Source organism: Buceros rhinoceros, unplaced genomic scaffold (assembly GCF_000710305.1).
Source record: "Buceros rhinoceros silvestris isolate BGI_N320 unplaced genomic scaffold, ASM71030v1 scaffold5976, whole genome shotgun sequence".
NCBI classification, from domain to species: domain Eukaryota; kingdom Metazoa; phylum Chordata; class Aves; order Bucerotiformes; family Bucerotidae; genus Buceros; species Buceros rhinoceros.
In genome coordinates this window covers 49,142-64,917 of record NW_010419209.1, presented here as the reverse complement: position 1 = coordinate 64,917, position 15,776 = coordinate 49,142, and the positions used below count along the sequence as shown (strand labels likewise).

The window sequence follows — 15,776 nt, the reverse complement described above, 5'->3', positions numbered from 1 at the left end:
CACAAGCTATTAGAAGCCCAGGAATAGGTCCAGGCTCAGGTTTCCTACATGATCTATTTGTTTAACCTGTTGGGCCAGCTGTGGAAGTGAAGATATATTCTAGTCAGTGATGACATCTGAAACAAAGGGGAAGCTACTGTTCCTAAGCAAACTTCTAATTAAACCCTATTTTTAATTGTTATCACAGCATGTGAAGATTGTTATATTCTTGGGGAATATGTGGAAAAATTCAGAGTGTCTTTCATAACAGGGAATTTAGAGGCTACCTATACATGTTTTTTTTTTTTAAAAAAAAAAAGATTAAGTAATAGAGAACCAGCTGTGTCAAGGGTTTCATGGTGAAATGTGGGCATTTTCTTCCTAGGTATTCAATTCCAAACTGTGCAAGGGGTATTAACCTCTAGTTACCATCTGTTAACATAAGCTGGATAAGTTTGTTCTGCCTGTAGCGCAGGCAAGTGCTTACCTTACTCAGCTAGAAGCACTATAGATTGCGTTCCTTCTCTGCCTGAACAAATGTGACAGTCTGGGCCTTTTACATGTCAACAGAATTTTGATAGGGATTTCAGAAGGGGGGAAATGCCACAGAAACTTGTTTTAATGTGTCCTAAACTGTCTCCCTGTGTCCTTTTGGAAGTCAGGACTTGCAGTGTGACAGAGGTCAGGAGCCTCATTTGCTGTCTGTAGTTCCTACACGCTCCTACGGGCTAGGTTTTTTGGCCTGTGTAGTTTTTTTCTTACACTTTGTTTCCATCATAGTGTTTAGCTTTTGAAGCTAGGCAGGAGAGTGGAGTTCCGTTAAAGGATAGATCATACAGATGTTCCTATCTGAATTCTGTGAGCATATGGGGACTTCTCTGAGATGCTTATCACTCAAGGATGTCTCAAGGTCCTGATCTGTGGGTCAAGACCTCAAGTAAACAGAAATTTAGGACACCAGTTAAAATTTGGGAGGTAATTTGGTATTTGTCTGCCTTTCTAAATTTATAGACTCTTATTTATTTAGTTACCTCCAATTTTACTGTGTGAATTTGTTAATGCTGTAAATACCTGGGGCAGTTGTAGCTGTAGAAACACTCTTACTGTGAGCACCAGTCATGCACCTTAATGCTTTGCATGGCAGCAAGTCTGGCTTTCCAAGATCCTCATGTAGGCAAAGCAAGTCTGATCACTGTATATAGCGGGAAAATCACCTTAGGCAATGCCTGCTCTGTGTCAGGAACTAGCTGTGATCACCAGAATTTGTATTTAGGTTTTGTGATGCTTGTTGTTACAAGACCCTGCTGAAGTTCTTTGTGATTTCACTAGACTTGCCAAAAATCGTGGGTCAGACTAGGCTGAAACAGTTTAGCAGGGTTGCAGTGGGTAATTGCCTCGTGAAGAAACCAGTGAGGCTGGACAGGGGAACAGCAGTGGAGGTGGGAAATAGGGTAGGACAGAGTCACACAGAAAACCTTCACTCTGGCACTTCCAAACTTTTGACTATTTTGAGTATACAAATTTAACATCCTTTAATGGGTTGTAGTAACACTATCCTTTAAGTACCACAACTTAAACACTCCAAATTTGTTTGCTGGTTTTTGCTTTCTTTTCTAATTGACGTGCTCCCTCTTTTTTAACAAGCTTGTTTTTAAACCTGCATTTACTTCTAAAATTCATAGTGTGTTAAAAACGTTTGAGATTCGCAAATGGCCAATTACCGTATCTGATACTGCCTTCACATTGGGGCAGAGCACCCTTCAGTTGCCAGATGCAGCCTCTCTTCGCTGTGTTCACCTACAGGCAAATGAATGATGCGAGAGTAACCTTAGAAACCAGTAGCTTGGCAGCTTATCCTGGCAAGAGAAATGTTTCTTAAAGGCAGTTTGCTACACAGTAAAGTACTCTTGTGATTTTGGTGCTTGGGGGGCAGCAGGAGCTGTGCCCCGGCTTCGTCTTGCCCACAGAGCCACAGCCCTGGTGCTGGTAGCCCCCATGGGTGGCCAGCACCCTGGGCCTCGCTGCAGGGTGCCTGAACAGAGGCCCAATGTCTGTGTCAGCCACTGGCACTGCTGGGTGCGATGGGCTGCCCTCTGTTACCCTGGCTACCAGCAGATGGGGGCTTTGGTGGGGTCAGCAGGGAGGCAGACACAGCAGTGCGCCGGACAAGCCGCTCAATAACAGCCCTTTCAGCTCTGACAGCTCTGCACTGGCTGGCCAGAAGTAGTTATCAGATTACTTGTATTAAAACCTAATTAAGATGTGTGCCAGTAAATGCAGCATGGTTATTGGATTTGGTGGTTTAGCTGCTGCAGGTTGTTGCAATCCAATCACACCACTTCAGCAAGTTCAGCTCTGCGGAGCAGAGTGAGGACGTTTTACATCAATCAGTAGCCTGACTGTGCTCAAAGAGTAAAGAACTTTTTACTGCCTCTATGTCAAGGACTGATCCCCACTGCTGGTGGATGGACACTGCCACAGAGCATATTAATTTATTTCAAATCAACTTTAAAACCCAGAAGAGGGCTGACAGGTTGTATCGGCTTTTCCCTTTGCCTCAGATTGCCTGCGGATTAATGGACCTGTGAGTCCCCCAGTCCAGGGAGCTTGCAGCAAGAGCCTTGTGGGTGGCCCTGCATTAGCAACGTGTCTTTCTAGAAAAGAAGGAGGCTTTTGTTTTTGTCTGCAGGTCACAGAGAAGGGGACAATCTAAATGTACACGGTTGGGTGCTAATCCAGATTTGGGATGCTGGATGCAATGGAAGTTTATTCTGCTAGGTGGAATTCGACTTGGTGGCAATGCTCTGCTTTATGTTTGATGTGTTACCTAGTTTCCGCAGAGTATTACAGTGGTAGTCTACCCGTAGAGGTCAAGAAGTAACAAAACCTATCTATCCCTTTCCGTTTAATTTCTGGACAAGCTAAGGTATAGCCTAGACTCATTTCCGAATTTTACTGCCAAACGGAGTGAGAGATGTAGTCTTCTGCAGGTCGTAGTTGCACAAAGTAGCAAGGTAGCTTGGAGCCACTCTGACATGAAGCTCCAAGTACAGGGAATCAAAGCAAAACGTTTACCTTGAAGCATTCAGTACGGCTTCTGATGCCTGTTTTGTTCTTCTTCTGTGGAACCACTTGTCTCAAGAAGCTGCTTCTTTCCTGCCTCCATAAAGAAATAGGAGTTTTGGTTTAGAGTGGTTAATGGAAAACTATTATTTGAAGGAAGGGTGGTATTTTTACTACCACAAAGACGCTTACTCCTTAGTGCCAGGTTGTCCTGTAAGTAGTTCAGATGTGACGTGCTTCAAGAGCTACATCTCTTCACCTTGTGACTTGAAGTAACGTGACAGAGTGTGGAGTCAGTTCTTGTCCTTCAGCATTCCCAAGTCAAGGAGAAGCAGCCGCCTATCATCCCAACTAGACAGATCTTGCCACTTTGCTGGAAAAATTATCTCATTTGGAATGGAGGGCGAGGCTATGGTGGTCACTCAGATGCCCAGGATGCAGTCCACGTGTGTCTGCTAGGTGGTGTTGCCAAAGTGAATGTGGCGACCGCACAACCTCAGTCACTCATATTAGCAAAATGTGCAGAAGGTTCTGTCACCCAGTTGTAAAAATGATGGCAGGCATCGATGTGCAGTTGTAACATATGGGAAGTACAGTGAATGTGGGTGGAGCTGTTCATTTCTCATCTTGAATCATTTACGAGATCAGCAGGCAGGCCAGATACAATGCATATGGGAATGTGTGGCTGTGCTGCACATGTCACACGTAATAGCAGATACTGTGAGAGGGCCCAGAGCCTGTCCTCGGGGGCTAAATGCACCAGAGCAGGCTGGTAGTCCCAGTGTGTGGACCAAGGGCCAGCTTGGCAGCAGTTCTGGGAGAGCAGACTGGTAGACAGAATTTGGGAATTCACAGACTGAGATCTGCACTGACTAGAACGACTCCCGTTTTATCCATCGTGACCCAGAATTGCAGGAAGTTACTAAGCCTGTGCTCAAGCACTGGAGACAGATTCAGATGATAGAAGTAAAGTTGTGGCCTGCTCGTCAGACACAGCTCAGTGCCTTTCTCCCTCTGTGCAAGGGGACAGACTGAATGTAACACGGTGGGTGGTGAGGTTACAAAACGGAAAAGCGTAATTGAGTAGTGCTACCATGATTAAAGACATTTGTTTACAGTATTTGATCTGAATCACCCTTTGCATGATCTGAAAGGATAAAAAGGCTTTACAAGAGAGCGTACTAAGGCTTGTATCCAGTAATGTTCTTGAAATTGGCATGGGCTGCCTGTGAGTATCGAGCAGAAAGTGGTGCTTTGATGTAAAATTCACATGAGCTGGCATCTCTCTGGATGCCAGAACTGGAGGAAGTTCCTCGCACTAAAGCGGTGTCTCTTCAGCTGGATCCTTCTCCCAAGGGAGGCACGCCTGGGAAGGGCCTGTCCTCACAGCGGCATGAGTAGCGTTTGCTCTTGCAGCGGGAACGGGCCCTCTAACAGCAATGGGCAGCACTCATCGCACTGCTGCCCATACGTGGGTCAAGGAGTTTATGAACTTACTTACCTACGGCTTTAGCTGTTAGTAATAGTTTTGCGCAGCAGGGTCTCTCAAAGACCGTATGATTGTTCCTAAACCAGACTGAACCAAAATGGGAAAATTGCTAATTGAATGTAGAAATCATCAGCAACTTAAATTCTTAGGGCCTGAATGGAGGCTATAGTTGGTAGTTGAGTCGGGCTCTCATGCATGAGGAGGATTTCAGAGCCTCGAGGCTTTAAATTGGTAGGGTAGCACTGGAGTTCTTCGGCTGATGACAGCACTTCCCAGTTACACCTCCCTAACAGCACTGCTATAAAGTAATAAGTGCTGCGGAGGTAAAGGACCAGAAGATGTCTTTATTACAGATGAAGAAGTGCCTTAAGGTCACATGGCCTCTTCCAGTTAAAGGAAATCAATGGCACAGTAGTGAGCAGAACTCAGCTCTCCAGTCTGAAGTTACAGCGGTGCCTCCAGCACACACCACAGTTGTTCTTGCACTCCCTTGGGAGCAAGACAGTCGTGAAAAAGCTACTATCTTTAAAAACAATACAAAGAACGTGCAAGGGTGGGGGGTTGTGGAGGAGACTTTTGCTTTCTTATTGAAGTTCAACACCCCTGAAATCACCTTGAGTAAAGAAAAGAAGCGTAAGCAGCTCCTGAACCAACACAGTATAGTTTGGAAGGTACAGGGAGTGTGAAATCAAGATGGAGATCTAAGTGTGCATTTAACAGAATAGCCTGTGCTATCAAAGTGATGGTTTTGTTCGCTTCACTGGATGTTTACAGCCAGCTGTGGCTGTTTGCAGCTAGCTGCATTTAGTTCTGTTCTGATCCCCAGGAGATGATCCTGCAGGTCCTCCAACCCTTTCTGCAACAAAACATTAGCAAAAAGTAACAGGACGCTGTGAAATATGGTTTAGCATTTGCTACGTGATTGATTGTTGCAGTTTGATTTCAAGGAAGTTGGCTGGCAGATACACATCACTAAATACTTGTTCTGACATATATTTTGGCAATTTTGTTTCAGCTAGATTTTCCTAGCTTTTTATCAAGAAATTAGGGCACTTTTACTAATGCAGTTATTTGAACAATCCTGATTAAGAATATGGATATTCAGAGCGATTAGCTTAGCTGAGTTACGACAGCTGTACAAAACCAATCACGTGGAGCTGGAAATAGAAAGATTCAGAAAATCACATGCCTTATTGTACTTCCGTCAAAACCAGCATGTATGAGAGATACAACCTAAAAACCTTGTTCAAGCTGTATTTCAGTGCTGAGCAAGAAATAATTTATAAAAGCAAGTGCAAAGTTTAGGTCCAGAACTAACATTGACAAAAACAGTCGTCTCATGCTGCCTAACTAAGTGCACAGTGTTTGATGTGGAGGTTTTTCTCTGGAGTACCATTATTTAAAGACAAGGAGCTCCTAAAATACGTGGAAGGACTTCTCATTAAAGGCATTTCTATTTAAGGAGTGAAATACATTTTACATAAAAAACACAATTTCCAGCTGCTTTGTGGTTACGTCCCAAAGCAGACTTCTAAATTTTTTCATGTCAGGAATAATAAACAGTCACTGGGCACCTAACAAGCCATACTGGCTTTTGTGATGAAAGAGGTAAGGATGTAGTTGCCCTGTCTACAGCAGCGTGGTCCCAATTCGGACGCTTGTTTTTCGAGTGTAAGCCAAAGCCTGTTCCTTCTGATACCTGCCAGCTTCTTCCCTCTGTTCTGCAGCCCCTGATGAGATCTTTGGAGTGATGGGCTCTCTATATCCTTTCCCAGGAATCCCTGTCACACTATTAAAATATCTACACTGACATGCTTAATTAACACTAAACTTAAATTTAGTTACATTACCTTTATGTTGTGTTTGTTTTATAATGAGTTTTGGATGTTAACCAGGTTGCAAAGAGCAGCAGACAGAAAACAAAAGTTTTTTGTCACTTCAGGTCCAGTTTGTCAGAGGGTTGGGGTGTTTGGATTTATAATCTGGGCTGGCACGTGTGATTCAGGAAGACAGTTCCTGAAGCAGCGGCAGCGTGTGCAGCTTGCTTAGCTACCAGTGCAATCCTGCCATCTTTACTGATGCCACTTAATGGCTAATCAGAGTTTGTCATGTTGTCATTGATAAGCCTTATAAATTGGAAGTGCAAACCTTTTAAGTATGGAGAGAGAATATTTTGAAAGCCCATCCTAGGAGTAATACTTCAGTCTCAGCCCGATCACCAGACTGAGCTCTGTCATCTGGGAGCTGCACACAGCAGTGCAAACTTCTGCTTCTACTGTGAACTCCAACTTCAGATGCTCTGCACCCCTTTTATCTGTCTTTCTCCAGGTTACAGCAGCTTGACAAGCACTGCCAGGCCACTGCCCAGCAGTTGGTGGAGTTGCTCAACAAACAGAATCAGCTCTTCATAGAGAAGCAGCTGCTTACAGAAGAGGTGCAGTTTCTGCGAACACAGGTACTGTGCCAAAAGAAAAGGAAGTCTGAGGGGACTATTCTGCAGTTTCAGCAGAGAAATCTGCCAGCAGTCTCATTTCAGCTGTTGGATTTTGTTGCTGTTTTAAATCAAGCATTAACTTAACTTAGAAAAACAAAAATCCATGCAACTGGAAAGAGACTGTACCTGGACCTGACTCTCAGTTACTTAAACCTAAACTAAATGAAGCAAGTGTTTTGAAGAGACAGTAAAACAGCAGAAGTTATTCTTGGTGACAGTTCCTAGCTTTCTTATCAAAAGCTTTTGTGTTCCTTTTTCAGAGAAAAGGGAAATCTGTTCTGTACAGCATTAATGTTTAAACAGTAGTGTGATGTCAATAACTTCTTTGAGCTTTTTGCTGATGTTTGTCAGACTTAAGTCCCCCCCACCACCATTTTTTCCCTCCTTATTTTTAAAAGCCCTTTATCTTTCCTGCTGCTCCACAGCCACTCACCCCCGTGTGAGACGTTGAGGCTGAAATCAGTCTGCCTGAGCGCTAATCACTGCAGCGCATCTCTAGCAGGACTGACTCCTGCTTCCAGTGGACTCTAGGAAGATGTGGCTTTTCGTGACCTGTTTTTGGCCTCTGACCTGTCAGTCAGTGCTCTGGCAATGAGGGAGAGGGCTCCATGGTTTGTTTTTTCTTTGTCTGTCTTTTACTTGTTTCAAAAAGGAGAACTAACAAGCACAGAATGAGGTTTTCAGTAAAACTGTTCAATAATCAAACCCTTGTTTTGTGACCAAGTAAATTAATTGATTTAAGCATATCATGATGCTTTTCTAACTTGCAAACTAGTGAGTTTGCCCAAGACAGCTGGAGTTGTTAACAAGGTAACAAAAGACACTCAGTGTAGGAAATACAGTCCAGTAGCACACCTAGCAGTAAGTGGAACATGAATCATCTTAGAACTTTAAAATATTTAAATCATACTATTTTTCACTGGCTTTTTACCTGTAGAATTTAGCAAATGTTTAACCTAGGAGAATAAAATCCATACTTGGTTATGCCTTTAATCATGGCAGTGTGTTTGGTTTTCCAGGATTTCCTGTTGTAGACGAGGTCACTCCAGATAGCGTAGGGTTATCAGCACGTAGTAACTACTGGCAAATTTTAGGGCAGCGAGAGCAGGTATCTCTAGCAGATAGTTCAAGAAGTTGGTTGTTCAAAAGAGGAAACTAGAACTTCTGTTCCAAGGGAAGCACTCTTGGTGATGTGAACAGGCTTTATGCGGCCCACAGAGATGTAAGTGATCATCTATTTTATCTGGAATCCAGCGTGCTTTTATGATGTTGGACGGAAGTACAAAAATTACACAAAAGGAAAAAAAATCATTCAGATCATATACTGCTGGCAAGACTTGACTGGCAAAAGCTTCCTTCTTTATGTTCATCACAAGTTAACTGTGTTCTAGAGGATACTTTCTAACTTGAGAGCATGCAGAAAAGAAGAATAAGGTAAAAAAAAAATGACAAAATTAGTCCCAAAAATCTATTTGCAGCTACTTAAAGCAACAGTGGTTCTCTGGAAATGGGAATTTGGCCCCAAAATGCTGCCAGAATATGAGATAATTGGTTTAAGAAAACTAAAGAACAGTTCACCATCAATGGGAGATTTGAACTACAGAAAGATGTATGTGGTTAGTGTAGAAATATAGTTAAAAACGAAAACCAGCCAGGTGCAGAATCCAGGTTGATCAAAGGTGAAAGCGACACAATATTCCACATGTCACTGTACTGTTCAACAGTTCTCCGTTATAAGCAGTTTTTTGGGGGGGAGGGTGGGTGGGTGGTGTGTGGAGGGGGATGGGGGAGAAACCAATCATACCTAACCTTTAAAAAAATGATGTAAAATAGACTAACCTACATGTGCTGCTGTATCTTGGAACATAAGCCACTAACAATTGCAGTTGTGTATTTCAGGAAAAAAATGGGATGCAGATCTCAAACAGGACACAGATGGAATCAAGTAAAAACCTGGATGGGTAAAGAGAAATGAGCAGAAGAAGGTATTTTTTTCTCTATCCTATACAGAGAGAGGGGAGGGAGAGGAAAGGAGGACTAAAACTATTGCAGATGTGGGTTGAGTCTGGCAAACACTTCAAGACAAAAGGGAGAAGGAAGTGTTTGAAACATTTTTGGTTCGAAATTGTTGGAGCTTTGGGGGCATTGGTTTTCTTTTTTAAGCGCTTAAAAATTCAGGACAAGCACTCCACAGCGGTGACAGGTTTACCTGACCAAAACAAAACAAAAAAAACCCAAAAGAAAACCCCAAAACCTTAAGGATCGAAATTGGAGGGAAAGGGGGACATACAACTCTTAGCAAGACAGGACCTTCTAGAACTCAGATTCCACTGTAGGGACTTTTTGGTCTGGATAATCCCTGGGATTGTCTTTTGATTTGGAATTTGTTAGTTGTGTCGCTTCCAATAGTATTTTCCTTCTGACAAAGCAGAATGCTCCCCTTCCTTCAGACAGGCTGCATGATTTGTTCTGCAATAAACCACAAAACTTAGCGTCACGCTGCAGGAAATGTTGTATCAATAATTGTACTGGAGCAGTGCTGTGGAGTTACAGTACTGCTGCATAGTTAGAGCTGCTCCTATTGCCTTGGTACTTTGGGGGTCTTTAATTTAAGTCAGTGCTTTAAAAACAGCATCATTTATGTTAATCCATCTGCCTTAGAGAAAAAAACAAAAAAAAACCAGTGACAAACCTATAATCTCATAGGATTTGTTTTCAAAACTTGGGTTACTTCCACTGCAATTTTTATTTTTATTTCTAGTGTTAGTGTTTGCTGCATGGGGAGGAAGGAGGGAAGAAAGAGGGGGAAAGAAAGTCTTTAAATCTAGCTACGTTCTGGTGTGTGGAGAGTCTGTTTTTCATTTGGCACTGTAAGGAAAATTCTGGGTTTTAAAGTGAATGAAAAAAAGTTACCATACATGCTACATGCTGGATTCCTTTAAAGGCAATGGGAGTTAAGTCTTTTGGCATCTTCGTTGAAGGAGCAACCAAGACAAGCACTACCATTTTCAAAATGTCTTTCTCATTCTCAGCAGTGAATTACGTGCTTTTAAAACAATAATGTTCAATTCCCTATTACTAAAAGGAGCTCAGTATTATTTCGGAATAACCACCTCCTGTAACATGGTGAAGATGCTCACTCTGTAATTTTCATTTTTACAGGGCAAAAAAGGGCCAGTATGATAATGAGGCCTGACCTTACTGCATGGGCTGTGTATCAGGCCATGACGCAAGTACGCGATAGATGGCACAAATATTTAATAATGGCATACAGCATAACATGTTCAGGCCCATGTAAAGGTAGTAGAAGGTTTAATTATGGGATTTACACCTCCTTTTGAAAGTTTTTGAAAGATTCAAGTTTTTAATTTCCACCTTTGAAAGTCTCTTACATTGCAACTCGTTCCAGGTAAGTCAGGGAGTAAGCTAAAGATATTTAGTTCCTGTCCGATACAGGCACTAAATACAAATGTGCATAGTATAGCGAACCAACCACTAGACTGAGACTGCTAGAGACCGCAGTGCTGCCCACCCAGTCGTAGGTTTCTGAAAGCTGGGCTGTTCCTCACTTGCAGCATCTGCTGCGCTGTCCCTCAGCCTGACAGAAATCCTTTTGTCCCAGTTGATAACCGCCTCGCAGCCCCTGGCTGCCAGAAGGGGTTGCTGGACCGCGGAGCCCGTGACAGTGCAGACTGACAGGACTCAGACCTTGATGACTACCTCCAGTTAGGGCTGTCATCGTGCACTGCTGCTCTGCCTCTCCCCCAGCCCCCGGAAGATCTCCTGCAAGCCAGCCCCCCTCTGGCCGGAGTCAGCCCTTGCGCTGTGCTCTCCCTATGGCTGAGCCACTGTAACTCTCTCTCGCTTCCCTCATTGTATCACAGATGCCCACAGTTAGCGTGTCTGAACAGACCATCTTTCTTCCAAACAGAATTTAAAATATACTCACCCATGACTGTATCACATCCTTGCTCCTCTAGTTGCTCAGGAGGGACTGTCAGAGTTACAGCTGGCCCCGAGTGGTAGTTTTGTTTTCTTACAGCAGCACGAATTTGCAGTGAGGTCCCAGCAGTCAATGTGCTGCTTAAGGTGCCCCACTTGTTTTAGTTCTTTTTTTTTCCACTGTATGTTACTGAAGGGAGCTTTATGCTGAGAAAACAAGTAGCTTATCCATCAGAAGTGATTCAGGCTGACCCCTACACTGCCCTCAACCATTCTTCAGGAGAGCTGAGACTGCTTATTGGGGGAAAGATTTTTTTTTTTTTTATCATGTCTAGACTAACTGCACAAAAAAAACCCAGGTGTTTGTAATAGCCAGTGACATTCCACAGCCAGGGGTTGGTAGTTGGTTTGGGATTTATTGTGGATTTGGAGTTCTGGTTGTGGGGTTTTTTGGGGGTTTTTTTTGTTAAGCAGATGAAAGGAGACTCCTTGGATGGAGTTTAGTCAGAGATGATGCGAGTTATACTATGAAAGAAGTGGATACAGGCAGACGTCTGCTTGATGTCTGACTGCCCCGACATGACACCTCCAAGTGCTGCATCACCTAGTATTCAGCTCTTAAGTGTTTGTGAATCCGCAGCTGTTGGAGGCCTGTACCTCCTGTATGGTGTCTGGCTGGCGGGCAAACCTGGGAACAGCTCAGGAGCTAAGCCTCATCACCTAGTATTCAGCTCTTAAGTGTTTGTGAATCCGCAGCTGTTGGAGGCCTGTACCTCCTGTATGGTGTCTGGCTGGCGGGCAAACCTGGGAACAGCTCAGGAGATAAGCCTGGCCCTTCTGAGAGCACCACCTTTGGTTTTGCAGCTGTGCTAATGAGGACGCTTGAGTGCTAGAAGCTCGTGGCTCCCCTCCATTGCAAGTGTAGTTGACTAGTTAAACCATTCAGATGTCTGTGGTTCTGCTCCTACAAAAACGTCCACCCTGTACACGTATGAAACCCAACCACGCAGTTAAAACAGATGCTGCTGCGGAGGGGAGGGCGTGCTGGGAGGAACCTGGGCGATTTGTGCCGCAGAGGTCTCCTCACTATCCAAGTACTGTTGGGAGGAGCAGAAACTTTAAGACTGGGAAGGCCCCTGCCCCTGACCATCCAGTGACCAACTCCTGTGCCAATTACCTGGACACGAGGAGTGACAGTTTTGTGTCCATGCAATCGGAGAACTGCGTGTCCCACACAACGGATTTAGCATCCAGGCTGCTGTAGAGTGGGGTACGCAGAGATTGTGCTTTACTTCCCAAGCAGCTGAGGCCAGGCTGCAGTCAGGTAGAGAAATGCCACCTTTATCAATCAATCAAGCTGAGGTTCAGCAGGATGCAAAGCATTAACACCAGGCAACTGTGGTGGCAAAAGACACACTGGCAGCCCAGGGCTTTGGGGGGGAAGTGCTGGTACCTAACTAACTGGTTTACCTGCATACAGGCAGGGCCACAGCTGACAAGATGATGAAAACTGACAGCCTTTGAGTTAGAGGATAGTTCCAGTGTAGAAATGCATTGGTTGCAGACACAATGGAGCAGTAGGCGTTGGTGCATGTATTCTGGGGAAAAAGGTGCCCCTTTACCATTTTTAATTAATTCTTTAATGAACTGCAGCTTCATGAAATTCTCCTTTTTTATTTCAGCCCTAATTGCATTATCCGCTAAAGAAAAGCAAAACCCTTTAGTCCTCTAATGCAAAACCAGCCAAAGTGGAAAGTTTATTTTTATTTCTGAGGTCATTTACATCTCTTAAATTCAAATTTTAGAACTCCAGTGGCTTAATTCTAGGTAGCTCCCCCAGCTCATCTAGAGTTGGGTGTTTTGCTCTTTAATTCAGTCCTGCAGTGCTACTGAGCAAGCACAAACAAGAGCTATGCAAGAGCTTTTAAACTGCGAATTAGCCTTCCCACCAGAGGTTTCCCACCAGCACCCAGGCAGCAGCTTCCTGTTTTGCTGCAGCTGCCCACCCCATACACGCACTGTACAATTCACAGTAAACACTCTCTGGCACAAACCTGCCACCTCCTTCCTGGAAAGGAGAAGGGGCAGGATCTAGACGTGCCCCAAAACAAGTGCTCAGTTATTTACTGCTAAACACGAATGGTGTCTAAAGCTCATGGAGATCCTGTTTGTCAGAAATCAAATAGCTCTTGTTCTTGCTACCCGTAAAGACGTCTGATCTTAGAGGCGAGGACAGCAGGCCTGCAGGAAGCACAGGCTTTGAAACAGCACTTGTTTACACTGCACTGCCACAGTCTTAACCGTTTCTGTATTTCTCTTCTAAGAAGTCGCCCACAGGCTGAAGTGACACAAATGAGAAACACAAGCCACGCGATCCAGACTACTCACTTATCCGCCCGTCCCTCTTATCTTTCAGGTCTCGTCTGCACCCCGCTGAAAGCTGGGAGTGTCTGAGGCTCACCCAAGGTCACTGCTGCAGAAAACAGGCAGCCCTGCTGGCTCATTTCAACTGGTTTCTATTTGCTTTTAACTACAGATTCATAAATATTGTGAAGCCTTACCAGCTTACCCAACTTCTTAGGAAGACATCTGAGACTTTTTTGAAAAGACTGGGCTTGCAAGCCAGTTTTCACAGCTATTACCTAGTGTGGGCATTTTTATAAAATGTTTTAATCCATTTTTGTAATTGAACATAGATGTGTTATTTACAGACTGAAATACCAATAAACTTAACTGGATTCTCACTTCCTTGTTCTGTCCTTTTGAATTCAAAGGAAAGCACGTGCACGGGGAGGAGGGAGAAGGAGGCTGTTTGTAATTCCTGCACAAACACGCTGCACTCCTGTTTATAAATTCATTACCAGAATCTACCTGGGAGCTTTGTTTTTACACGGCTTTTGTCACTTTTTATACAAAAGTGAGAGGCGCAACCACAACTTATCCATCAGAAAAGCCTAAGGATGACTGACAAAATTCCCTGTAACGTGCAAGAATTTCCACGGGGCAGGCTTCCCTTCAAAACATTCGCTAGATAAAGCGCTGAAGAGAAAGACACCCTTAGTACAGATTAGTCTTTACGTGGGGTGCGCGGGTCTCATCACTGAAGTGGTGACGCTAGATCTTTCCATCAGCAAATAGTCAGCAGTCTCAGGGACGGGTACTAGCTGAGCATGGCTTCAAATTACGGGACTCAAAACATCCGGACAATACCTTGGAAGGGCTTTTTTCTGGTTAACTGCATACTTACATGTTTAATAGTTACTTTCCAAATACCGGACTGTTTCAGAAAGACTGTATCTGAATCTTTTGCTAACTAGTACAGAATAAACTAAGTACGTAAGAAAAAAGTTTCTACATCTGGTATCTTTAGTGTAGTTGTCGAATTGCACTAGTAAAGGGGGAAAAAGTGCAGACAGCAGTTTCCCATTAATAAAGCTACCTCAGCCAGCATGACATATCAAACGTGACAAAAATAGGAGCAACAGCACATGCAGTAAGTTACCATTTGCTGTGGGACACAATCTTTCCAAGCATCAAAGTGGTTTTTCTTCCCCATTTCAATTTCCTGCCATATTAAACTGCCAAACACATCCGATCGGCTCCCTGAACTGCTTCCCCAATAGACAGTAAACATGCTTAAAATAGCCTCCGGTCTTCGGGGCAAGAAAGCCTGATGAGGAAACGTCCTCTCTAGTGAGCTCTGCATTTACCGCAGTAACCAGGCTGACAGTTTTTTAAGTGCCACTACTTTATAGGCGGTTACACAGGTAAGAACATACATTTATAGATGTGGGACTTCACAAACTTTTTATTATTTATTTTTTACTATTCCACAGCATAAATCTGTGTATAAATAGGAGAAAGCGCCTACAGGCTACGCACGTGGAGGAACTCATGCACCCCGCCTTAACACTTCGGCTTCGCTGAGATCCTGGAACTGCTGTGCCCCAGCCCAAGGCACAGCTGGACCCTCGACCTTTCTGGACCATCCTGGTGCCTGCAAGCAGAGCACCGCTGCCAGCCACCTGCGTGCACGTATGCGTTTGATACCGACAAAACATCCTGGGCTGTGACTATATGCAGCTGGAAGTGTTTTCATGCCCAATCCGTTATGTTGCTGGGAGTCTAGAAGGAATCAATTTTCCTGCAGCGTCTACTCTACTTCGTAGCAATAATTAGTCATTAAGCACAGACAGCACCAGGTCTACCTGTACCTGTCCCACGTTCATGTGTCCCCCCCACCCCCACCCCCCCTGCTTCTACTTTGTAAAACTAAGCATTCTGTGCCTAAGTTTACAAGTCTCAGACCAGGCAACCAAATCCAGGAAATCCCACATCCGCAGCCAGAGCGTGATCCCTCAATGCGGGATGTAGCCTGACCACACAGTCCTGCCACCGCTGCAGCTGAGTCCCAGTCACTGATCTCCTAATACCACTGAGCTAATGGCTGGCTCATGATCTTTCCTACTACAAGGTGGGGGAGGAAAAAAAAAGGAGAGAAGAAAAAAAGGAAAAACCTGAGACCTGGATGAAGCACCCTATTCCAGGCAAGCGTTCACGTCTGCAGCTGAGCTAAAACCCAGATGACCAGCTACATTAGGGACACTCAGCCCTCCTGACTGGCTGGTTCAGACAACCCTGGACCAGCCTGCGGGCTTCAAAGAGTCCCACTGTGAGGTGCTCTGCAACTCCCGCCCTCACGTTCTTTTCTTCTCCTTACCCTCACACATTACCCAGCTATGGGATGTGAGGCTGTGAACTTCCTTAGACGACAGATCGCTTAAATCCTCGGTGTTCTGACAGGAACGT

The 15,776-nt window shown here is 44.3% G+C and overlaps 1 protein-coding gene across 1 annotated transcript in view; it reads left to right on the top strand.

Annotated features, from left to right (window-relative positions):
• SDCCAG8 (serologically defined colon cancer antigen 8) overlaps window positions 1-9,006 on the top strand; it is a gene marked incomplete at its 5' end in the record, with an annotated part of 80,602 nt that extends 71,596 nt beyond the window's left edge. The window contains 2 exons of the mRNA XM_010138810.1: window positions 6,860-6,986; window positions 8,925-9,006. Coding sequence (XP_010137112.1) covers window positions 6,860-6,986; window positions 8,925-8,990 — 193 coding nt within the window. The remainder of the gene's footprint in view (window positions 1-6,859; window positions 6,987-8,924) is intronic.
• Between the last annotated feature and the right edge of the window lie 6,770 nt (window positions 9,007-15,776).